Source organism: Diceros bicornis, chromosome 2, assembly GCF_020826845.1.
Source record: "Diceros bicornis minor isolate mBicDic1 chromosome 2, mDicBic1.mat.cur, whole genome shotgun sequence".
NCBI classification, from domain to species: Eukaryota; Metazoa; Chordata; class Mammalia; order Perissodactyla; family Rhinocerotidae; genus Diceros; species Diceros bicornis.
Window position 1 is genome coordinate 56,939,157 of NC_080741.1, and position 25,434 is coordinate 56,964,590.

Sequence of the window (25,434 nt, forward strand, 5' to 3'; positions counted from 1 at the left end):
GCCCGGGATCCGAACCCGGGCCGCCAGCATCAGAGTGCGCGCACTTAACCGCTAAGCCACGGAGCCGGTCCACCTATACATATACTATTATGGGTGTGTTTTATTAAGTGGAATACAATGGTTTTGAATTTCCTTTTTTTCCACTTACTAATATATCTTAGCCAACTTTTATCAAGTAAATTTTACCTTAAGAGCAAGCACCGTCTCCTTTTTCATACTGACTACCTCCCCAACAAGTCTAGAGCAGAACCAATAACATAGTAGATATAAAGAATGTTAACAGAGAACACTAATATATGACATTTCCTGCTGCATCCAGGTTAAATGAAATAATTTCCAGATCTAAGGGTCAGCGAATGGAGCAATCAGAGACTGTGTTTACCAGAAACTCTTCTTTAGCCTCAACAATCCTTCCTGAGGGGATATGAGTGGGGGAGGGGGCTCATTTTCTATTGTGAAGTAGCCAGTTATATAACATTACTAGGTGGGCACCCACTGCCAGCTCCTGGAGAGCCCCTAGGAAGAGCAATGGCCACCTTTTCTAGTAATTAAAGTGATAATAATACAGTCATGTGCCACATAACAACGTTTCCGCCAACGACGGACTGCATATATGACTGTGGTCCCATAAGATTAGTATCATATAGCCTAGGTGTGTAGTAGACTATACCATCTAGGCTTGTATAAGTACACTCTAGGATGTTCACACAACGAAATCGCCTAACAATGCATTTCTCAGAACATATCCCCGTCGTTAAGCGATGCATGACTGTAGTAACTACCAATTTCTGAGCATATCCTAAGTAGCGTGTAGTGTTACATACTGTGGATACAAAGAAAAGTAAGAGACAACCTTGGCCTGCGTGGAAAAGTCAAGGGGCCCCTGGGAAGAGCCATCTTGTGAAGATGTCACAGCAGAGGGAAAAAACTGGGAAAAGACAGGGAGAAATGTGACTATGAGCCTAGAATTAGGATGTGAGAACAGAGAGAAGCAATTCTGTCCAAGACAGACACATATCAAGAATACAGGCCTAACTCTAGTGATATCAAATGCCTTTAGCATTCACACCCTTTGACCAGAACTCTACTTCTGGGTATATAATCTAAGGAAAAAGAGAAATACAGACACACACAAGATTTGTGATCAGGATGTTTAAAGCAGTGTTATCTATAATGGTGGAAAAATGGAAACAAATGTTCAACAACAGAAGACTGATTAAATAAACTAGTATATCCTTTTGATGAAACACTATATGAATCCATTAAGAATAGGGTCTGTGAGGGGCTGGCCCGGTGGCGTAGTGGTTAAGTTCACACGCTCTGCTTCGGCGGCCCCGGGTTCGCAGGCTTGGATTCCAGGCCTGGACCTAGGCACCTCTTATCAAGCCATGCTGTGGCAGGCGTCCCACATATAAAGTAGAGGAAGATGGGCATGGATGTTAGCCCAGGGCCAATCTTCCTCAGCAAAAAGAGGAGGATTGGCAACAGATGTTAGCTCAGAGCTAATCTTCCTCACACACACACACACACACACACACACACACAAAAGAATAGGGTCTCTGAAGAATATCTAATGACATGAAAATATATTCTTATACGGTAAGGTTATTTTATACTGTTAAGACAAAAGCAAGTTAGAAAATAGTATATACAGTATGATTATGATTTTGTTTTTTAAAAATACACATGCAGGTATATAGTAAAAAAGATTGTCTGAATATATGCCAAAATGTTAATAAAAGTTTTTTGGTGATGGGAAAATGGGATTACAAGTGACTTTAACTCCCTTTTCTGTGCTTCTCTATATTTTCCAATTTTTTAAATGATGTTATATAATCAGAAAAGAAAGCATAATAGAAGGTACTTTAAAGAAATAGGACAAATGCCTTCAAAAGACATTCAATACAGAGTTATTTAATAATATAAAAATATTGACAGCCTAAATATCCATTAAGAGGAGACAAGTTATATAAAATAAATCACATCAACACATTGTAATAATATACTTAGTCCATTAACATCATATTTTCCAAGAATAACTGCGATATAATATTTCCCTTAAGCCATAACAAAATTCCGATCCAGCTAAATGACAAAAGGAGGATGAAAATAGAAGAGATGGCACAAAATATATCAGGCAAAATGCAAAAAAAAAAACCACACAAAATAAAACCCAAGATAAAAAGCATTAAAAGAAATAAACTGGGTTATTTAACTTTAATAAAAGGCACAATTTCCCCGAGAGACTGTAACAATGAAGAAGAGGCACCTCTTTATACCTAACAACATAACTTCAAAATATATGAGGACAAGACCAATAGAGATCAGAGAAACTGATCATCCACTGTTGGACCGGAAGTTTAAATCCAAAAGTGAACAGATTACACAAAGATAAGCCTGGACAGACTGTGAGTAACCCCAAATCAGGCTCAGAGTGTATAAGTTAGGTAGACATACCTAGAATAACACTGGAAGGAAATGATTAAAATATTAACAGGGGTTGTTTTGGAGTGGAATCTTTTCTCTCTCTCCTTTTTTGTATTTTTCCATAATGAACATATACTATTATAATGGAAAAGAAAGTTCATGTTCAAAGAAAACACAGGGCTCAATCACAGTGTAACGTACACAGCATTCCATAGCATGCAGTTGGACTCAGCTCAAATGAGTCCACCAGCCCCGCACAGCTGTGGTGGGGGAGGAGACTTGCCGAAGGCGAGGTCTCCTTTCTCACTTCACATGAGGAGCAGCGCACGCAGGCCCCTTTCAGAGCTAGGCCAGATTTTCCTCTCAGGCAGGCCAGTGAGGGGATTTATAGGCCCAGAGGGATCCAGACATCTGTGCCCTAGTCTACCAGCAGCGCTAACCTCCCCGTTCAGAAGCAGATGGAGACCATGCAGTAGGCTGTCCCTCTCCGACTTCCACAAATGCCGCCTTTGTGCTGAGGCCTAAGCCTCCAGTCCATATGGGGCACAGAGGAGGCAAAGAGAACAAGTCCTGCAGTGTCTTGCTAAACTGCTGCTGCAAAGACCACTCATATTTGTGGCTGGGGTTTTAACCTTTTTGGAAGAGGCTGTCAGGCCAGAGCTTTCCTGATATCCTCCTGGACTAACCTGTGGTCTCCCGAGGAGCCAGAGGAAAGACTGCTAAGTGTTCCATTATTGATTAAAGCATCCTGTTTGGGTGTTTGGGCCTAAGTCATCTCTTCCTCTATAATAAAAGGAACTCAACCTGAGAGATATAACTGGACATTCAAAGGGATATGTATGTCTCTATGGTGCCAGAAACTGGGGAAAAGGGATACTGCAACAGAGAACCAAGCTGCTCAATTACAGCCCTGAGTGGTTTTTGGTAGTAGAAAAGGCATAAATAATACACACATATGGGTAAGGAATGAACGACTGCTGAGAGCTTTGGGGCAGCCCCTACACTCCTTGTTCTCTGTTCCTCCCCTTTTAGAATGGGCACCAAGACAAAATGGGAGAGGAAGTTAAGTTGGCCCACTGAGTACCCCTTTGGGGCCTCCTCCTCCCCCTCATCCTCCTTGCTCCCCAGGCTACATTAGCACCCCATTCCATTCTAGCTAGTGAGGGAAACAATAAAGTCATGAGGAACTTACTGGGATGCTAGGACTTGCACTCCGCACTAAGGTGACTGATGGAGATATTTGGGGGTAATAAGATAAGATGGTATTTTCCATGCTTTGCAAATCATCCTGCAAACATGGCTGTCTAACTCTGCATACAGCCTCAGGGGCATATTAACGTTCACTGCCCACCAAAGACACACTCAGAACATAAGCACATTGCTCAAGTTCTCTTCATGTCTATGTGCATAATCATCATGAATAACTGTTCTGCTTCTGCCAGGTCGTTTCTGTCCAATAAATGGAGCCTGGAGTTAGCTATTTGTCATGATATTTGAAAAAAGTAAATAAAAAAATTATTTTGCCAAAAAAAATCTTTAGGGTTTTAGAAACCAATTTCCACATGTCAGATCCCTCCCTCGAGTCTGGCTCTCTCATCCTTGCTTGGCCTCAGTCTGTTGGATTTCAGACATGACTTGATTTCTTTCTGTCTGAGTTCTCTAGGTCAACGCAACTTTTCAAGGTGATCAAATATTTCCTGCAGTGTTCCCTGTGTAGGATCTGTGTAGGGCAGAAACAGGAGACAAGAAATAAAGGTTGCCTGGGAAGCGACAGGGAAGATGTCAAAGCTATGACAATGAAGGATCTTACAGCAATATGCAGTCAGGGCTGGGCTGTGGTGGGAGGCATAGACAGTGCTCTCCCTAGATGCAGGAGCACAAACATGGAATTTACCGGCCAGGTGTGGTCAGGAGAGGTGGGGACATTTGTAGATGACAGTTGGCTGTCTACTCAAGTCCAGCTCATTACTGCCATGTGGCAACACACACCCAGCACTGCCAAACCTTCCAATTCATGAAGAGAAGCCAGAACTCTAGATTCTTATATGGAGTGTTTTGATTTCTAAACATCAGCTCAAAACACTATGCAGCCCAACAAAACACAACTTGTGGGCCAGATGTGGCCACGAATCTACCAGAAGGCAACTCTATCTAGGATGTAAGCAACATGAGGGAAGGAAATAGAGCCTGGTGCATGAAGAGGGCCCACTCAATGCTTGTGGAACGAGTAAGGGTCTTCCCGGGGCAGAGGGTAGACTCGCCTAGGAGAGACAATAGGAAGAGGTGACTGGCAACATGGAAATCTCATAATCAAAGGAGGAAATAACTACAGAGTGAACTTGAGCCACACTGGGATGGAAAGGAAAGGGTAAAATGGCAGTAGACAGGCTAAGAATTTTCAAAAAGCAGAACTCAGCGAAAGACCAGATGTGCAGGACCAGGGTGGTGATGAATCTTCCAGAGGAAGCCTGCGATGAACTTGGCTAGAGGGCTGAGGGACTGGTCACAGGGGAGAGAAGGTAAACACATTTTTCTTCACTAGCTTCAAAGCCCTTCATCTGGCTCCCCCAGACAACCTTATTTTTTTTCTCCTCCATTCTCCCACAAAGGGGATCAGGGGATAACCAGGGGCTCAGAGGCCCAAGCACTGACAGAAACAGAGCCAAACCTATTGCTAATTAGGCGATGAGGTATTCATTCAGGAGAAATTGTCAGTAGAGTTAACAGAGGAATGGGCAGGGCAGAGGATAAGCATTGGAGAGGGACGGCATCCACAGGAGAGTGGTAAGAACAGCTTGGGCTATTCAGAGTCACGGCATATTGGCTGAACAGTGTGGAAGCAACAACAGGAGGGGATGAGGGAGACCTCAAATAGTTCTCAAATCATAGATTTTCACAGCATGGGACATGCCTTGGGTTCTGGTCTACAATTTTCTTAATGACTCAGTAAGCCAAGATAAAAATACTGCTAAGCACAAGTATTCAGGACAAGTAAGAAGTGGCAGACTCAACACTACTTCTTAGCTAAACAAGGTGAGCCTTTTCATGGCATGACTTTTGTGGGCTTCAGTCTATAGGAGGATTTTTATGATTATCAAATTTGGTCCAAGGCCTTGGACAAATCTCAATTTTCACCTTAAAAGATAAACATTATCAGGAGTTTAAGAACAAATACAACCACTTGTTACCCAAAGAATTATTATAGTACCTAATATTTATTACTTAGCTAACTAGTAAATCAGTGATTGCTAACAAAGGGCTTAGTATAGTTTGCTAGCAATACAGTCCTTTAAACGCACTATCTTATAAATACTAAGTAGTTTAAATGCACTATCTTATAAATCTTTACAATGACTCTATAAAGGAGCTGGTGGCATCATGCCCAATTTACCCATTAGGAATGAAAGTGAGACCTAGAGATATTAAGTCACCTGCCCAAGGTGACAAAGTCTTTGAATGACAGAGCCAAGGTCAGAACTGAGATACTTCATTCTAGAGCCCTTGTTCTAAGCCAGGGGTCAGCAAACATTTTCTGTAAAGGGCCAGAGAGTAAATATTTTTGGACTTGTGGGCAATATGGTCTCTGTCACAACTACTCGACTCTGCCATTGTACTACAAAAGCAGCCATAGACAATACATAAACATTTAGCATGCCTGCGTTCCAACAAAACTTTATTTATGGACACTGAAATTTGAATTTCATATAATTTTCATGTGTCATGAAATATCATTACTCTTGATTTTTTTCCTAGCCATTTTAAAAAGTAAGAACCATTCTTAGCTCACAGGCCATAGGAAAACCAGGAGTGGGATGAATTGTTTTCCACATGCTGTAGTTTGCAGACCCTGGTTTAAGCCACTGGTCTCTCCCACCCTCTGACTCACAACATGTGCTGGTTTTCTTAGGAGGCCCTAGATATTTTAGGACAAAACCTGTGAGAGTGCGTCTGGATGGGGCACATGACTGAAATACAATTGTGAGAAAAGACCCAACAGAGACGGCTCTTCAAGTTACCCCTCGAAGGATTCCACCTGACCCCAGTTCACAACCTGCAAACACTGCTATCTTCCCTTCAGTCCCCTCACTTGCTCTCTATTGAAATAAGCATTGATTCAGGTAAGTTTGAAACTAGGGTAGGTTCTGGGTAGGGAGGGATGTCCCCTCCTGCACAACATGGTTTTCTGCAAATGTGAGCCCACCGTGTCCTTCTTACCTGCAGGGTTTGGCCGAAGCGCTTTAACGGTGTGGCCTTCACAGGCGGGATGAGGTTTGCTAATGAGGTGACTCTGGAAAGAGGTTTGACTCGTTTATTACTAGGTTCCTGTATGGTCAAAAAAAAAAGAAGAACGGAAAATGTCAAGGTCAATTACGAAGACAACATAACTCCACCATACAGTCGTGTCCCACTCCATGAGGCGCTGGCTGCACACCAATCTGTGGAATGCAAACAGTGCCCTGTCTCACTCCAGCTGTGCAGAGATGACCTGGCTTAGGAGCCAGGGAAGGAGCAATGGCACAGGGATGTCATTAGAAGCAGCCTCCGAGGGACAGCAAACGGGCAGGGATCTGCTCCTTTATCCCTCACCCTCAATATCTGCCAGCTTTTAATTCGGAAGCTTCCACTTGGTAGAATCATTCTCCCCCACCCCTCCTGCAGAGAAAAGCTGCCTCAGATTTCCCATCCAATGACCTTGTCAGGCAGTTGTCTTTTGATGCTTCTGGTTTCATCTTTTCAAAAACCTTTACCTCACCTTGCCTGAAGCTGCTCTCCAAATTTCTTTTATGCAATGGCTTTTCTAAAGCACAAAGAATATTTGTTTTTTTAGTTCACTAGATTAAAAATCTTTTTTTTAAAAAAAAACAAGTTCTTCTATTACCAAGCTCTTAAGAAAGCATCTTTGTATCTACAGTATATTTGAAATGCACATATTAATATGTATAAATAACAACCAGACAGCAAAAGGAAATATACAGAGAGAAAACCCTACCATGGACATCGATTTTTATACTATATATAGGCACAAATTTTGAAAATCACCTCCACATAAAACATTTGCAAATCTGCAAGGAGAGGGAGCCTACCCATTCCAATGACTTTGCAGACAAGAATTACATAAATAAAAACAACAGGCTGTGGGAAAGAGAGAGATGACAGACAAAGGTTTTACAAAGACAAAGAGAACAGTTACCCTTGTCTTCCTAAGCTCCATCTGACCTGCAGTAGATGCTGGACAGCACATGGAGACACCAAATTTTGATGGAAAAAGCCAAACTTGCCAATTATCGTGGCAAACCTCAATCATTTCCAGAGGGAGCCTCAGGATGCTCATCTTTCTTTCTCAGCCATTGCTTTCAAAGTTTTGAGGGTTAAACCAGAACTTCAGATTCTCCAGGACATCCTTGCAGGCTGTTTTGAACATAGTAGATGCTTGGAAAAATCTTGCCTGAATTTGGAATTCTGCCAAGAAACTCTCATGTCATTTTATGCCCTTGCCAGCCTCAGAAATCAGAAGGTTTCTCTGAAATAGACCCAACCTTTCTGGCATTTAAATAGAAAAATTAAAAGACTAAAAAAATAAGGTGCAAAACAATTCCACAATGTGGCCAGGAGTGACTTCACGATGTCTTGAAGCAGTGAAATACTTTTCCAAGACGGAGAACGAATCGGGGCTGCCGAGTACCTCCTCAGCTTCTTGGCATGCTGAGCTGAACAGACAGCAGGAAACTCTGAACACTGGGAAAGCTCAGTTCTAAATGCAAAGGATGAATCTCTCAACACAAGAGACATCACATTACAATTATTTAATTGCTGAAGAGAAAGATCCAATAGCCCTTCTGCCTCCAGGTGACAGTGCCCTTCAGGATGCTCCCTGTCCAGTGCCTGGCTCCTAAGCATCTGTGCCCTGAGGAGATTTTTAAAATATTTTTTTACGTCAGAGCTGCACCACCGGCATACTGAATCTACACACACACACACACACAGCCTCTTGAGCATCCCCCGAATTTCTCTAAATGGTTCCTGCTTTGGGTTAGAAATGTCAGTTGTGATATCATCATCTTTGGTGGCACAAACTGCAGCAAGTGAGGAGAGGGGGGATTTCCTGGGGGAGCAGGACTTGGTCTCAGATAATCCTGGATCCACCTCACAGCCTGGAGACTCCTGAGTCTCTGCTTTTTTAGTGGCTAAAGCTGCTGGGTCATAGATTCTGTTTCAGAATGGGCAGGCTGAAGGGCAAATGCCAATTGAGTTCTCTTGCTTTAAAAAGGGGAAGGGAGCATAGCATACTTGGCAGGATGGAGGAAGATTCAGCTGTTCCATTTGCTGTGTCATCTTTTCTAAGGTTTGGCTGACTTTGCTGCCCATTTTACATGACCCAGTCAGATGAGTGTTTTCTGCACAGCTACAAGATATATGCAGAACATAAACGCTGGCCCCTCTGCCTTTGTGTGTAATGCTGCTACATGAGATTATAATTAAAACTCCTTTCCTAAGGCATTGCCCATTTGGAAGTAAACATTAGGCTGCTCTCTGGCAATCTGACATTCCCAAGTAACGAACAATTGAACCAGAAATCGTTGCTGCGTGATTTAGTGCTGTGATCCAGCAAAGCGGGCAGGTGCAATTTCAAAACCAGAACATTTACATGTTATTGGATCTATGGAGGTGGCTTTATGCCTGACCCACATAAGCAAGGTAGGAATTATGGTGCTCTCCTTGAGGGCTTCAGTGAGAATAGGAGATTAAAAAAATTCTTGGCCTAATTTGATTTTTCTTTTCCATTTACTCAGTATGTCTCCAGCTACATTTTACTGCTGTCTAAAAAGAGCCCTCAGGGAAAATGTTTCCAGATTCTAGTTAAATAGCTCTATTGAGAACTAGCAAATGCAATACCAGAAATGCTTTCGGGCTTTACGGAGAGATGACAGACTACAACCTGCAGAGGCTTCCTAGTCCAACAACTCAGCTGCCAGACCAAGCTGGGCCAGGTCAACGCTAAACCCAGAACAAGGTGTCCTGTTTCAAGTGTGGACATCACCCCCACCATGCAATTTTAAGACAGGGCAGGAGAGCATCTCACCAAAGAGGTTAAAAAAAAGAAAAAGAAAAAGAAAAAGGCATTGAGTATTCAGTGTAAGCAGTATTTTCTGAATAACAACAGTTCTGTTGCATCTTTTCCAGGCCTTATAGCTTTTTTGTTTTTCTTGTCTTATTGCACTGGCTAGGACCACCTGTATATTGTTGATTCCAAGCTGAGATAGTGGGTTCACTAGTCTAATTCCTGATTCTAAAGTGATTATTATGAAGATTTCATCCCTAAGTATTGCATCTGCTGAGGGCATGGAAGGGACACCCCTTATCAAATAGAGAAAGTTCCCTTCTACGCTAAGTTTGCTGTGAATTTTTATAATGAATGACTTTTATCAAATGTTTTTTCTTCATCTTTTCAGAGGACAAGAAGGGGAAAAATGAGGGAAGGAAATGAAGGAAAAAAGGAGAGAGACGTGGCAGGAAGGGAAGAAGAGAATGAAGAAGGACATGGAGGTCATATTTTTCATGAAGGAATTGATTCAGCAGTTTAAAATATCTCTTGTACTTGAATTACAAATAAAGGGAAATAAAGCACTCCATGCAATTTTATTTTATTTATTTTTTTGTGAGGAAGATCAGCCCTGAGCTAACATCCATGCCAATCCTCCTCTTTTTGCCGAGGAAGACCAGCCCTGAGCTAACATCTGCTGATCTTCCTCCACTTTATGTGGGACGCCGCCATAGCATGGCCTGACAAGCGGCATGTCGGTGCGCGCCTGGGCTCCGAACCCGGGCCAGCAGTAGCGGAACGCACGCACTTAACCGCTACGCCATGCGGCCGGCCCCTGCAATTTTATTTTTAATGTGAGATTTAATTAAATAAATTTTAATATTCCTTCCCTAGGGGATGCAATGATTTTTATCTTCTTCTCATTCTTCCGCCCAAGAGATAAAAACCAAAGCAAATGATGTGCCATGTAAGAAAATACCTATCATATCAATATGATCTAGCACAATTTTTTATTCCTTCAAAAATAGTTCCATTCTAATAGACACAGCATTCAGGAAACCCTCACTCATTTTCCCTCTACTTCACTTTTGCAGCGAGAGTGGGGTTGGGGAGCAGTAGGAGGGTCTTCCACATCATGTCTGTAGCTGCCCTTAGACTCTACCTTCACTAAGCCACAAACACAGTCCAAGATGGGCCAGAAATGCAGCCACTGGCACAGGACTCACTGCTCTACTGCAGGGGCACCTCTGTTCTACACGTGGCCAGGAGCCAGGGAGAGGTGATAATCTCTCATATTTATTGCAGGGACTCTTCTCAATGCTTTATAGATATTTACTAATTTATTACTCCTAACATCCCTGCAAGGTAGCTACTATTGTAACCCTCATTTTAAAGATGGGGAAACTGAGGCATGGAGTGGGCAACTTGCTTAAAGTCACTCACCTAAAAAAGGTGGTCAGGACTTAAACCTAGGCAGGCTGGCTCCAGAGCCCATGCTCTACACCACGGTTTGGCTAACTGTTTCTGCAAGAGGCCAGATGGTAACTGTTTTCTGCTTTGCGGGCCATCCAGTCTCTGTCACAACTACTCATCCCTGCCATCAGCCATAAATAGTATGTAAATAAATGAGTGTGCTTATGTTTCATTAAACCTCTATTTATAGAAAATAAAATTTGAATTTCATATAATTTTCACATCACAAATTATTATTCTTTTTTTACTTTTTTCAACCATTAAAAAATATAGAAATCAGGGCCGGCCCCGTGGCTTAGCAGTTAAGTATGCGCGCTCTGCTACTGGCGGCCCAGGTTCAGATCCCGGGCGCGCACCGACGTACCGCTTCTCCTGCCATGCTGAGGCCACGTCCCACATACAGCAACTAGAAGGATGTGCCACTATGACATACAACTATCTACTGGGGCTTTGGGGGAAAAAAAGGAGGAGGATTGGCAATAGATGTTAGCTCAGAGCCGGTCTTCCTCAGCAAAAAAGAGGAGGATTAGCATGGATGTTAGCTCAGGGCTGATCTTCCTCACAAAAAAAAAAAAAAAAAAAGGAAATCAGGGCTGGCCCAGTGGCGCAAGCAGTTAAGTGCGCACGCTCTGCTGTGGCGGCCCGGGGTTCGCCGGTTTGGATCCCGGGCACACACCGACGCACTGCTTGTCAAGCCATGCTGTGGCGGCGTCCCATATAAAGTGGAGGAAGATGGGCATGGATGTTAGCCCAGGGTCAGTCTTCCTCAGCAAAAAGAGGAGGATTGGCAGATGTTAGCTCCGGGCCGATCTTCCTCACACACACACACAAAAAAATAGAAATCATTCTTAGCTTGAGGACCATAGGAAGTGGGCCATATTTGGCACAGGGTCCATAGTTTGCTGACCACTTCCTGCTGGCTTCATAGGGTCATGTCCTGGGTCAGTGGTCCTCAGCGTCAGCTTTCTACTCTGACATCCCCAAAGATGACACTCTCAGGCAGGGCACCCTCCCACAGGCGTTCCTGGATAGTCTTCAGGCACCGCCAGATAGCATAGCATTGATGTGCATCTTCTTCCCGGAGCCAGGCATGCAGGGTCCTCCCCTGGTAAGCAGGGGATACATTTGACTTACCTTTTATGTGAGTAAACCCTATATTACTGCATTTTATTCTCTTAACTTTCCAAACAAATCAGCCTGAACATAACCCAAATGGTCCCTGAACATTAACATATACAAATAAAGGACATTAAAAATGATATGATGCTTGAGATCTGCTTCAAAGTAATATAGGGTTGGGGAAAGAAGATGTGTAGGAAACAGGGCTGATCACAGATTGGTAACTGTCAAAGCTGAAGGCCAGGCGCAGGGGACTCAGTACACAGTCAAAATTCTCCATCATAAAAAGATTTATTGTAACGGACAGAAAACTGTTTTGCAAATGTACCAGTGAATGCTGAACTGGAGCAGACAGGTGCCATCTGAGATTTTTACTCCAGTTGTTAGTGAGGGCTTAGTGAGAAAGGATACTAAAGAGACAGACATCATCTAGAATCAAATATAATTAGAAGAAACCTTGTAAAAAAAAAAAAATCCCACTACTGAATTTCAATAATTCTCAAGTCATATAGGCCAGAATAGGGAAAGGTCTATGTGGCTGGGAAACTGAAAGCTGGGAGAGCTACCCTGAAACTTTCCAAGACAGGCAACCCCAAGGAGAGGCACCAACCTGGCTGCCAGACTCCCCAAAGTCTCTTTTATTCTATTGACTGTTTTTTTTTTTATTTGCTCTCATTAAGAAACCCATCAACAGTCTCCTGATCACTGAATGCCAGGACATAAAACAATCAGGTGGAGTTCATACTATTTATTTATCTTAGAAATATAGAGAGAAAATAGGGGCCATTCAAGATCAGACTGCCCATGGAGAGGAGATCTCTGTGCTGTCGTATTTATTTTAATTTGTGAGTATGCTTTGCTTTCCCCACGACTGCCTCCCAAATTCATGCTTTTCTCTCCATTCCTACAATAGCATCATCTTCTACTAACAAGACTAAGCCCTTGTTAGCAAGGCTGCTTATTACTCTACATTTGCTTCGACTTTACCACCCCCCTCCTTAGGGCCAAAGGGCGGTTCACACTGTTTTACAGTTTACGCCCAAGATTCTCACCCTTCAAAACTTCTAGGTCACCACAAATCTTCTTGTGTTCTCACCTCCTTTGACACTTTCTATTGCCAGGGCCTTCCCACCCCACCCTTTCAGCGTCTCTCATTGACTCACTGGCCAATTCCTTTACTCCTGCCTCTACCTCCTTCTAAGCTATAAGCTTTACTTCAAATGGCCCCACTCCTCCCCTTTGGACAGACCTGACAGCTTATTTTGTTATCTTGCCCCTCAAAGAATTCCTGCAGATTCTCCCTCCTGGTTAATGTTTTTTAACTAAATGGTTGAGAATGAGCCATATTTTTAAAAAATAAATCTATCTATCTATCTATCTATCTATCTATCTATCTATCTATCTATCTATCTATAACTTAGTCTGGCTCTCATACTTAGGTGAGAATTTTCATCCACAGTGAGAATTCTGTGGGTAAGAGCTATCATTTATTGCTTACAATCTATGTCAGGCACTAGGCTAAGAGCTTTACATGGATTTGCTTATGGCATTTTCAGAACATCCTATGAGGGAGCTAATATCATTATCTCCATTTTACAGATGAGTAAGCTGAGGTTCAATGAGCATAAGCACTTATATAGGTCACATATCTCAAGTGGTAGAGGCAAGATGTGGATTAAATACTGGACCATACACCTCTGCTACACTACTCTGCCCAAGAGATAACTATTCTGCTCAAGAGATAAGATGAGCGCACTGCACAGTCCTTTGTGAAAAGGAGGCTCTCAATTAACAGAGCCTTAAATAGGACTAAAAAATTGGTATGTTTTTACTAGATTATTTCTCCTCCCCCTCCCCTTTGCCTCTAAGAACAGGTGAATTTATCTAATCATTCAATATATACATTCTCTTTTTTAAAAAATTTATTTTGAAATAATTTTAGATCTACAGAAGAGTTGCAAAAACAGTACAGACTGTTCCTGTACACTCTTTACTCCACTTCCCCTAATGTTAACATCTTACATAACCATGGTACACTTATTAAAACTAAGATATTAACATTGCTACAATATTATTAACTAAACTTTTAAGCAGTTATTGGGATTTCACCAGTTTTCCCACTAATGCCCCTTTTCTGTTTCAGGATCCAATCAGAATCCCACATTATAATTCATTGTCATATTGCTATAGTTTCCTCCAATCTGTGACAGTTCTTCAGTCTTTGTCTTTCATGACTGACACTTTTGAAGAGTACTGATCAGTTATTTTGTAGAATGTTTCTCAATTTAGATTTGTCTGATGTTTTCTCATGATTAGATTCAGATTATGCATTTTTGGTAAGAAAACAACAGAAGTGATGTGCCTTTCTCGGTACATCATATCGGGGGTACATGATGTCACTATATCTCATTACTGGTGATGTTAACCATGACCACTTGGTTAAGGTGGCATTATGGGTTGAATTGCATCCCCCCAAAAAGATATGTTGAAATTGTATAGACCCTGACCCTGTGAATGTGAACTTATTTGGAAATACGACCTTTGTAGATGTAATTAAGTTAGCATGAGGTCATACTAGATTAGAGTGGGCCCTAAATCCAATCACTGATGTCCTTATAAGAAGGGAAATTTAGACAGAGATACACAGGGATGACGGAAGCATCAATTGGAGTGATACATCTACAAGCCAAAGAACACCAAAGATTGATGGCAAACACCAGAAGCTAGGAAGAGGCAAGGAAGGATTCCCTTGCAGGTTTCAGAGGGAGCACGGCTCTGTCGACACCTGGATTTTGGACTTCTAGTCTCCAGAACAGTGAGAACTAAATTTCTGTTGTTCTAAGCCACTAGCTTGAGCGACTTGGTTACAGCAGCCCTAGGAAACTAATACAGGTGGTATCTGCTGGATTTCTCCATTGTAAAGTTACTACTCCCTTTGTAATTAATACATATATTGGAAAAGATACTTGGTGACTATGTGCATCTTTTTAAATCCAATTCTGTGAGTGTTTACCCAGCATGTGCAAAGTGGGCTTCACCGAAGTATTCAGGTGTCACGCTTAGGGGAATGTCTCCTGGCTGAACAAGTAGAACCAGAAGGTTGATCCTGGCAGAGTACCCAAGAGAGTCAGTGTTGGTGCAGCAGGCAAGGAATGGGGCAGGTGAGGTGGGCAGCAGGCAGGGCACAGTGGACCATAGCGGCATGTAGGACACAGAGGCAGCAATGAGGATGCCTTCACAGAGCTGCTTAAGTAAGAGGAGTGGGGCTGTAGGTATAGGAAGGGGAGCTTCTTTGGAGCCTGCAAGTGACTCTTCATCTTATTCTTTGGAAATACAAAAAAGACAATAATGAAATAATGGTTCCTAATTCCAAAATATCCATTAAATTTTTTTTCTGTTCTCTTTTCCCTGGCACAGAGCTAATTGACATGGTTTCATCTGCTCCAGAAGTTGAAAGGCAAATAATGAGGCCCAAATTCCCAGGGAAACCTGGCTTCATTGATTAGGCCAAACACACCGCAGAATTATTGGTTTCTAACCCACAAGGTGAGCAACAGGTCTTCAAACTCAGAACTATAATTTTCCGTTAGAAATGTTCATCAGTGATTTCAACAAAGGCACTACAGGCTTTGTGGACTTTGACAAACTACCAGGAACAGCTCTGGGAGGGATCCCTAATACCTTTGTCTTGGTTAATCTCAAAGATGTAGGCCACACCCTTGTGTTTATTTTCTCCAGTTGTGAGTCTGGTTGCCTTGCGCTATGCATCCAAGGGAGATTTGATTTCCTCTTTGGTGAAATGGCCCAACTCTCTCCCTTTCAGATGCTATAAGGAAAACATCCCAATTTCCTCTTTTAAAGAAAAAACAAATGCTGTTTTTTGGTTTTTGCTGATGGGGAATAAGGAGAGCCTGGATAAATAAAATCCATAGAACACTCAGAGTTAGTTCAGTCTCGCAGCCAAGCTGCAGACAGGGTGTTGGATTGTTGTGTTAAGGATCCGACAATTTCTCCAGACTCCCCTCATGGAAAGGCTAAATAGCAATTGATGGAGACATCATAAGACAGTCTGGGCAAATCCACAAGTTAAACCATCAACTCTCGGGGCTGTAAAACCCAACACATTAAGATTGGAAAGATTATCTTCATTCCCTGTGTATCAAGTCTACCTTTGCCTGAGCCAGTCAGCACCAAAAGTCCAGTCAGCACCTACCGCATCTGGCCAAAGTCTGCCTACCAGGTGGCTGCTTTTAGGAAGCCTTGGTTAAGGGAGAGGCATCGGGGGTCATTTGACAGCTCAGACAACGTTGGCATGAGCACCTGAAAGTATGCTCGGTCGCTGCCCCAAACACAGCTTCCCATAAAATGCAAATAAAAAACAAGGATAGAAGGAAATCATACTTTATGACAATTTCTGTAGTCATCCCGGCTTCATTTCCTCCAGGCTTCCTCTGTTTCCCTAAAACACACGCTGACAAAATATTACAGCTCTCTAATGTCGTATAAATGGAATGACAAAATGAAGGAAAGGTGGGGTGTGGGGCAAGCGAGATGGATTTCATTCAGTATACCCTGGAGAAGCAATTAATTTTACTATAAACTCTGAGAGAGCTAATGGTCATGGTATACCATTTTGCTTCTAAGGGAAGACCTCGAGCAAGTTATTATCTTTGTTCTTCTCATTATCATTGAATGTTTGCCCCCACGTTGGAAAAGTAACCTGTCCTACTTGTCTGCCACAGAGAAATGCATTTTGGCTGAATGATGGTTTATGGGCTGACAAAAAAATGAACCCTGGGAAATAATTCAGTAAAATATGGAACTCTCTGAGAGTTGAAGCAGGCAGCAGCAGCCTAGGTTATGAACATAATCTCTTAGCAGTGCCAGAAAAATAAAACAGAACCACTGTTTCAGACACTATATTTTTGGCTTAGATTTCACTCCTCAATTACTTTAAAAGGGATTCGTTTCAGTCAACATTATAAGGGTAAGTCAACATTTGTCCTGGCAGTAAGCCCAAGTTTGTTATTTTATTAGTCTGCTACTGGTTAAATTGGCCCAAGATTAAACATGTCTAATAAATAGCCCTAAAATATTGGAGTTTAGTAGAAAACCACATTCAAGTTTTCTTACACAGGATGTTACTATTACTTAACCTTGGGCAGAAGGAGAAACACACACTCACACCCCAATAAGTTCCTTTTAGCAAACGCCAGCCCATCGCCTGAAACCCATTTTGGTCATGCCCAGACATGGCACTACAGACCTTCAGAGAAAGAGGAAGCCAAATATTTAGCTCTCTCTGCGGTCCCTGGCTCCACATCTGCCTTCTGAATGTCAAGCAAAGTTCTTACTCTGTTGAGGCAGAAAGGGCCAGAATGCTCAGAGCTGAAGCACTTCATGAATTTGACCTCCTGAAAAAGCATGAGCACTGCCGGCAGCGTCGTGCCTCTATGGCCCTTATGGGAAGGCCAGACTTGGGCCCAGAGGATGTTTTCTCATGATTAGATTCAGGTTATGAATTTTTGGCAAGAATGTCATAGAAATGATATGACACACCACGCCCATCCCCAGGTCTGGAAAATGGGCCAAAGCCACACGTCCCTGGTTGGAGGATGCCAACAAGGCACCCAGAAGTGACAGTGGTGGCCTAATAACAGCCCCAGGACCCTGAAGAAGGCCTCTGTGGTTCTAGGGTTTCACAGTCAGTCATTTCCTACTGACTTCTCAGAAACCCTTGGTTGGGATATAAATTCTGCATTTGTTTACCTCTGTAAAAGGGATCCCTGGCTCCCCGCTGGGCTGAGTTGGAGGGGAAGAGGGAGAAGAACGCCACTGGGGATTCCACCCCTGCTTCAGGGTCCAGGAACTGGTGTGTACAGACCTCAAGGGTACTTTAGGACATTTGCTGAGGCTTCCTCAAAGTTTAGGAATGAGTTGAAAGCCTCTGCAGCAAGTGACAAAGTTCTTATTACTCCATCCCAAAGAATATGTTGATTCTTTGCAAAGGATCTAAGGATAAAATATGAGACAACCTTTCTGGCCAGAGTGCAATGCCCTATGGCCTCAATACTCTATGACCTGGAGCCAGTTATAGGCTTGGTCTCCTCCCTTGTGAAGTGGGGGTGACTCTCCTACCCCCTCACAGGGGGTAGATGGGAAGATGACATATCACGTGTGTAATGTGCTTGGTACAAGCCTACCCTGTAAAGTGTCCTCTGTAAATATCAGATTATTGCCCTTATTTCTAATGTCCAAGGAGAGGCATGATCTCTAGCCTCCCAGCCTGCTCACCTGCCCTCGTCCATTCTCTGCAGCACTGGATTTTGCCCTTGGCCTCCCAGGGACAAAGCTGGAGCTCCATGTCACCTGCTACAATCTCACCAATGACATACTCTGGCCACCGAAGCCTCGGGCTGCTATGAGACTGTGCATTTTGATTCCACATTCCTGTCTTCCCTTTCTTCCTGCAGCTTTATCATCTGTTTAGTCAAGCTCTGGCTGGATAGAGCAAAACTGGGAGCGGTTTGGCAGGATCCAAGGCTATGTGCCAGGAGAGGAAAATCAGCTGTAAAATTCCAAGATGCAAACTTGAGTTGGGTAAGGGAAACCAAGTAGGTGGGTCTTGAGGTCTGCATCAAACCCCTCCTACCCCACACTACATAGCTGAATTATGGGCTAGAAGAGTTGGTCTCCAATCTCGCCAGATCCCAACACTATCCAGGATTAGGCAATGAAAGGAACTCCAGGCGTTCAACCCATGTCAGATGTGCAAGGTAGAATTTCTCCCTCAAATAATGTTACCTTTCCAGAAAAGACCACATAGACCCACTGACATGTCCTTTCTCTCTCATCCACCTGTTATCCTTTGAAGCTCGCATTATCTTAGCTTCCCAGGAGAGGAAAAAGAAGTACAGAGATGAAAAAAGATGTGCAGATCTTAATCTCAATGTCCCCAAGTAAGAGACAGACTGTTCTAGCTGAATCTGGGATGATCAAACACATCTCAGGCAAGCAAAGCTGACAGCCAGGTCTGCCATCTGACTGAAGATTAGGTTGGGACCAAGGATCCCACGTTCAGCTGCTGGGTAAAACCTACAGGGACATCCGAGCAAGGGCACTGGGTCTGCAGGAGAACATGGACCCCCTTCTCTTGCTGCCCATTCAACTTTTGGTTTAGACAAGAACAATGATTTTGAGCAGATAAGCCTTTGTGTGAGACGTGACCTCCAGAGAGAAACATAAAATACATTTGCTGTGCTCTCTGGTAACCCTCAGCTCTCCCTCCTAGCACAATTTATCCCTTCAAACTATTTGGTCCATGAGCATACTCGGCAGCATATGTCTCCACTTAGAACCAGGGAACACTGCATTTGGGTGTTTTAGAACAGTCTGCTCTCAACTGAGAACAGAATATACTGAAATCTGATTATTCAAAATGGAAAAAGCTACCAGTCACACAGCCACAAGGGATTGACTGAATAGGGAATAAAATAAAAAACTTTAAAACTTTCCTGTTTTCAGCTTTTAGCTGACATCTTACCACCCACTGAGCAATGGTATGTAGAAAAATAAGGTACAAAGCATGCTGTCCTGGAAACTGTGAGGTAGGTCATCTATAATAGATTCCTATGGCCTTTCTGCTGCCCCCACACATCCAAACTGGGCAGATGAATAGCTTCAAAATGTTATTCCTTGGGAGGTGTGTGTGTGTGTGCACACGCACACATAGGCAGAACACAAGATTGACTTTATTTGACACAGTTTTCATTCTGTAGCACATTTTTAATGACAGGAATTAAAAAATGCCCACTAACAATGGATTTTTCCAAAGGCTCATAATAAACACTGGCTCTCAGGGCTGGGCATTTGCTACCTTGAAACATAGTGATTATGTGTTATTTCTAACTCTCAGCAATTAATATGCAATCAGATGTATCATTATCTACATTCTATTAAAATTCAGAAGCCTGTGAATTTGAAAAAGAATGTATCATACACACGACAAAGGAGGCAGAAGCCTCAGAGACCCAGCTCTGCTCCCCACATCACTTGCAGCTCACTTCAATTACAAAGATACAAGAGAGAAAATGAATAGACAATGGCAGTTGACTTAAAAGAAAAGAACTAAATACAAACCTATGATTTGGCTTTTTGGTTTTGTAAAAAATGTTGGTTTAGCCATTGGAGATTCAGGGGTAAGGGGTGCCAATAAAAGTTTCCAGAAAGGACAAAAGCAGTTTTGTGGTAAAAGAAAAATGTTATTTATTCCTGAGGTAAAGTACTCCTGTGGCAGAAAGGGGCAAAGTTCCCATGAGTTTTCCAGCACACATCACTGGGGGTCTAACCTGGAAAAGACTTCCTTGGAAAAGGTTCCCCAGGCACCCCAGGGATGGAGGGAAAGGCTCATTTACCAGCCAGGCACTCCCTCCTTCTGCCTCACCATTGAGGAGTCAGGCTCTGGGCGCTCCTGAATTTACAAAGCAGGGCTGTGCAGTGGGGCGGCAGGGGCTGCCTGAGCCTGCAAAGCCTCCAGAATTGCTATCTAATAAATTACATACTGCCAGGGTCCCTACCTACTCACAGATTCTAGCAATTTTCTAGAAACAGAGAAGTTGTCCCACACCTGACCCAGGTGTGACTCTTCTGACTCTGTGAAGTAGAGAAGGAAGTGTTATGTAGACAATGGGGACCCTTGGGTGGGGAGGAGGAGGCATCAAAAGCCATGGACTCTCCTTGTGTCAGGTGCTGACGTGCAAATGCACGCACACACATCTATTCTGTATAGCCACCCCATCACCCCATTTTATAGAAGAGGAAGTAGGTGTTCAGAGAAGTGAAGCAACTTGCCCCAAGTCATATCCAGTAATTAACTAGCAGAGCTGAAATTTGAATTCAAATCTATCTGACTTGAAAGCCTTCCCAGGATACACAACTTCCTTTTATAATAACATAATAGCAAAAATAGTGAGGGCAACTTCGTGCCAGGCTGTGCCAAAGTGCTTTCTGTGCATGATTTCCTTGACTTCTCTTAAGTGAGTACTCTTAATAGGTCCATTTCACAGAGCAGGCAACTGAGGCTCCAGAGGGGTTAAGAACCTTGCCTAAGGTCACACAGCCAGTAGTGGCAGAGCCAGGATTGAGTTCAAGGCTGCTACTCAGCAATGCCTGGGTTCTTAACCACAGCACTGCTCGTTTCCTAAACCAGGTGGAAGTTTTGAAGGACATAAAGACTGGAGAAGCAGAAGGGCAGTCGAGACTGAGGCAGGGAGTGGAAAAGTAGAAGCTGTTCATTCAACATCCAAGCCCTATCTGGAGTCAGCAGCCCTTCTGGGCTCCTCCCCCAGCATCTTAGAGTGCCCAGCCAGGTGCACAGGTGCTCTGCTCGTGTGCCCCCAGCAGACACTGCTTTCCTTTAAGGGCACACCTAGGGACTGGAATGTCAGCATCCAGCATCAGGGGGCTCACTTATGACCACCTCCCCGTACTGCCCGCCCCCAGGCTGCCAAACTCCCCAATGAGATTACCTGCCTTCCCACCCACCTTTCTGCTAATTGACAATCATTGCCTGCATGTTAGGGTTGTGAATGACTTGGTCAAACTCAAGTAGAAGTTCCTTGAGGATCAAAAGCATGCCTTTCTCTTCTTCTTTAAACCCAGGGGAAAAAATGCTAGGTAGAGTCTGGTCTCAATAAATATTTACTGACAATCAAAGAGCATTACAGGTCATTTTTAGTTGTCCAACTCTTCACCAAGTTGTATCTATCATGCTATGGAGTTTCCTTACATTTCTAACAAAGGGTCTATTTATAATTAAAGCGCCCTGCTAATGGATAGAGCACGAAGAACTCCCAAAGCTACCCAACCCTCCTCACCTTCCCTGGGTCTGTGTCTGCGGTGAGAGCTTGGTTAAGATTCCTGGATGATGCGCGTCAGGTGGGAGCTGGCCTTGAGGACGGATGACATGCTCCTCATCTCCTGTGACCAGGGCGCCTCTCTGCCCCGAGCTCACATCCCACCTCCGTGTGAAAGTTGTAGTGGGAACACTAGAAAACCACACTAGATTTTTTTCTGTCCTACCTGGCAGGAATGAATGTGAAGCTTGCCAGTGTGCTTGGAACATCTTTTGTTTTTTAAAAAAAAAAATAATGCCCAGTGACAACTCAGATCCGTGGGAGACTGGGTGAGTGTTTCCGAAAAGGAAAGAGTGACCTCCCAGCAGATCACTTGACAGGGATGACCATCCACAGCTTCCACTCAACTGATGTCCACGCAAAACAGATGCTGCTCCTGCTAATGATCTGTGGAGCACTTGCTCTGTGGAAGCCCTCTGCACGCCCATTGCATCTTCACAATTCCCTTGGAAGTTCTCATGTTACAGATGAGGAAACTGAGGCTTAGAGGATGAGTCACTGGTTCAAGGTGTCTTGGCTCAGAAGTGGCCAAGTTGAGATTCAAACGCGGCTCAATCTGACCCTCAAATCCAAGTTCCCACGCCTATACTCTACTCTACCCCAAATTAAAATTCGATCTTGCTCAATCTTTCCCTCAGGTTGAAGGGGAAAAGGAAGAGGATGGGTTAAATGATTTCAGCTGGAACTTTGGAACTTTCTTTGAAGCTCTGAAAAGAAAAAAAGTTTTTTGTACTTGCAACAGAAATCCACTTTTATTTTTTTAAATTGGCTAACGTCTACCCCAGAATTATTTTCTATGATACATTAAAGCCAGTTTTTATCTATTTAAAAATCTTAACATCTGAAATCTCAAAGATTTGCTCAAAGTCTAAATTTCAGGTTTAGTCTGTAAGTGGCTGTGCCCAAACTTGAGAACTTATTGTTGCAGAGTTCTAACCCTAGAAGCCCTCAGAACATACCTAACACATTGCTTCCAAACTCTTGGTACCATCATGACAATTTTTTGCCATATGTACATATCACTTGAGCTATTGTGTACTTAATGTTTCCTTAAATTACTCACCTTTTTTTATTTTACTGAAGTGAACTTACCATAAAAATGAATATCACTGCCTTAAACAGATAATCACTATCACCTGTCATAGACAGAAACTAACTCAAAAAACAAAACAAAAAAACCACACAAAAAAATGAACCTGTTGTTAAGTTCTTGTTAGATATTCTTGCCTGCCTGAAGCTTCCAAGCCTGAGGCCTGTGCTTTGTTAAAAAGGGAAATTAGCAAGTGATAGGGAGGTGTTAAAGACACACTAGCTCCAAAGGAGACTCTCCTTGACATAATCAAAAGAATCAGAAGAGAACTAAAAAGGGAAAGTGTCTCAAGACTATTTTGTGTCTTGTCTCTGTATCACTTTGTCCCTCTATCATTCGAGCCACCACAAGTGGTGTGAAACCCACCTTCTGGGAAATAATGATCTAACCCAGTCCTCTCATTTCAGAAACAAAGACTCTGAGGTCCCGAGAAGCTGAGCCTACTTGTGCCCTGTCCCCAACTAGTGGGGAAGCTCTTATAAGAAGCAGCTTAGAAATAAACGCTGCTGAAGAAATTCAGATTAGCATTTAAGAGTCCTCCGAAGCAAGCTCCCACTCCTTGATGTTGAGCCAGAACAAAACTCACTCTCCTCGACTCTTAAAACCTGGGCATAAAGCATTTAGAGACTAACAAGAGAAAACTGGTTGTCTTTTCTGACACCCTCTCCTTCAAAGCTCTCCAGTAAAGCACCATCAAACAGCGGAAGGCGGTGACTCTTCACCATGTGTCTGTGGTTGACACTTAAGCTACCATCAATTTTTTCCTCTTCGAACAGCCTATTTTGTTCTTCACAGTGGTTTCAGACCCCTTTTGCAAGACCACACCCAGAAGCACACAAGGCAATCACCAACCAACAGGGAGGATGGCTGACGAGGTGTGTGAAAATGAACAAGACTACTAAAACCTAACAGGACATTGATGCGCCACTCACACCCCTCCCCAACCTCTGTGAAGTCAAAAATAAGAATAGTCTTCACCAGCGACCTTTAATTATCTTCTCTGTATTTGCCTAGGGTCGTTCTTGACATGCCTGCGTCACTTGGGGATTATGAAACCTTAGCATTTCAATATAACACAGCTGAGAAGGGAACTTGCACTGGCCTTGTGTCAGGGCCAGAAAGCACACAGAGAGAAGCCTCATTACTTAGCCCCTTGGCCATCAGGCCCACCTCCATCTCTTTCCACCCACTGGTTGGTTCCCTTTTCCTTTCTGTGTCTTCTTCCTCCAGGAAGACTCCAAACTGTCAAATCTGACAATTTGTGGCACCTGCTAAACATTTAACTTTATTTTTTTCAAGGTCCTGACATAGGCTCTCAGTTTTATTTAACTCAGTCAGGGTGCCAACTTCTAGTGGTATCTACAGAAACAGTACCCTCGGGGAAATGCTCTTTGTCCTTACCATTTTAATTATCACCTCTGCTGCAAATTAGATCTGCAGAGCTCAGAAAGGCATCATTTTAAGAGATGTCATCTACATGTATAGAAGTCTGTGTCTATCCTTTCTTGTGGGCCTTTTGTTTACTCTAACAGGGATCTCATATCAAATATCAAGTAAGACCTTGCACCTGGATCTGCTGAAGTGCAGGCCAAGGGAAGGGCCTACCAGTCCACTGGCTGCCAAGTGAGGTCACTGAGTGCAATGTTCCGGCTAAGTTTAATGGGGTTCACTTTGAACACCCCCAAAATGGTGCTGCTTACAACCAACCTCACTCAGGAACATAACCGGCTTAAGCCAACATTGTGGTGTGCCAAGAGCTCAAGGCTAGGCAAGCAGGGACCAATATTTTGGCCCTACTTCCTAATCTCTCTAAATCTCTGTCTCTTTAGTTGACAAACAGAGGACAGTCCTTGCCTTGCTCAGCTCCCTCAGCTGGTGCAAGGTTCAAAGGAGATAATGCATTTGAAAATAATCGACTGTTATTTGAACACCAAGTGGCATTGCTATGATTTTGGTGAGCATGATGAAAAAGGGAAGAGGTGCTCTGATTGAAACATTCCTTCCCCGACTTCTCTGCATCCCATGTGCACGTATATATACTTAAATTGGTTACATCATGTATATAACTATGTTCAACTTTTTTTCCTCTTTATTTTTTCCAGGAACACTACAGTATTTCTATTTGCTAGTGTATAATGGCTCAAACAATGCCCCTGATTTCTGTGCCAGAGGCCAGAGTACATCGAGCCATTCCCTCCTTATAGGTCAGAGAGGTTGTTAACTTTTCTGGCTGTTATAAATTAGTAGGAAAGGAGACTAGACTGGAATCAGACAATTGGATTTCAAGCTTCAGCTCTGCCATTCCCAGCTTTGTGATCCTGGGAAAATCACTGAACCTCTCTGACTCTTGGTATCTTCATCTTTAACAT

The 25,434-nt window shown here is 43.1% G+C and overlaps 1 protein-coding gene across 3 annotated transcripts in view; it reads right to left on the reverse strand.

The window, feature by feature from the left end:
• Positions 1-25,434, reverse strand: part of ARHGEF3 (Rho guanine nucleotide exchange factor 3) — a 296,536-nt gene that overhangs the window by 33,264 nt on the left and 237,838 nt on the right. For all 3 annotated transcript variants that reach the window (XM_058561624.1, XM_058561633.1, XM_058561644.1), the window contains one exon: positions 6,643-6,750. In XM_058561624.1, the coding sequence (XP_058417607.1) occupies positions 6,643-6,750 (108 nt within the window). The remainder of the gene's footprint in view (positions 1-6,642; positions 6,751-25,434) is intronic.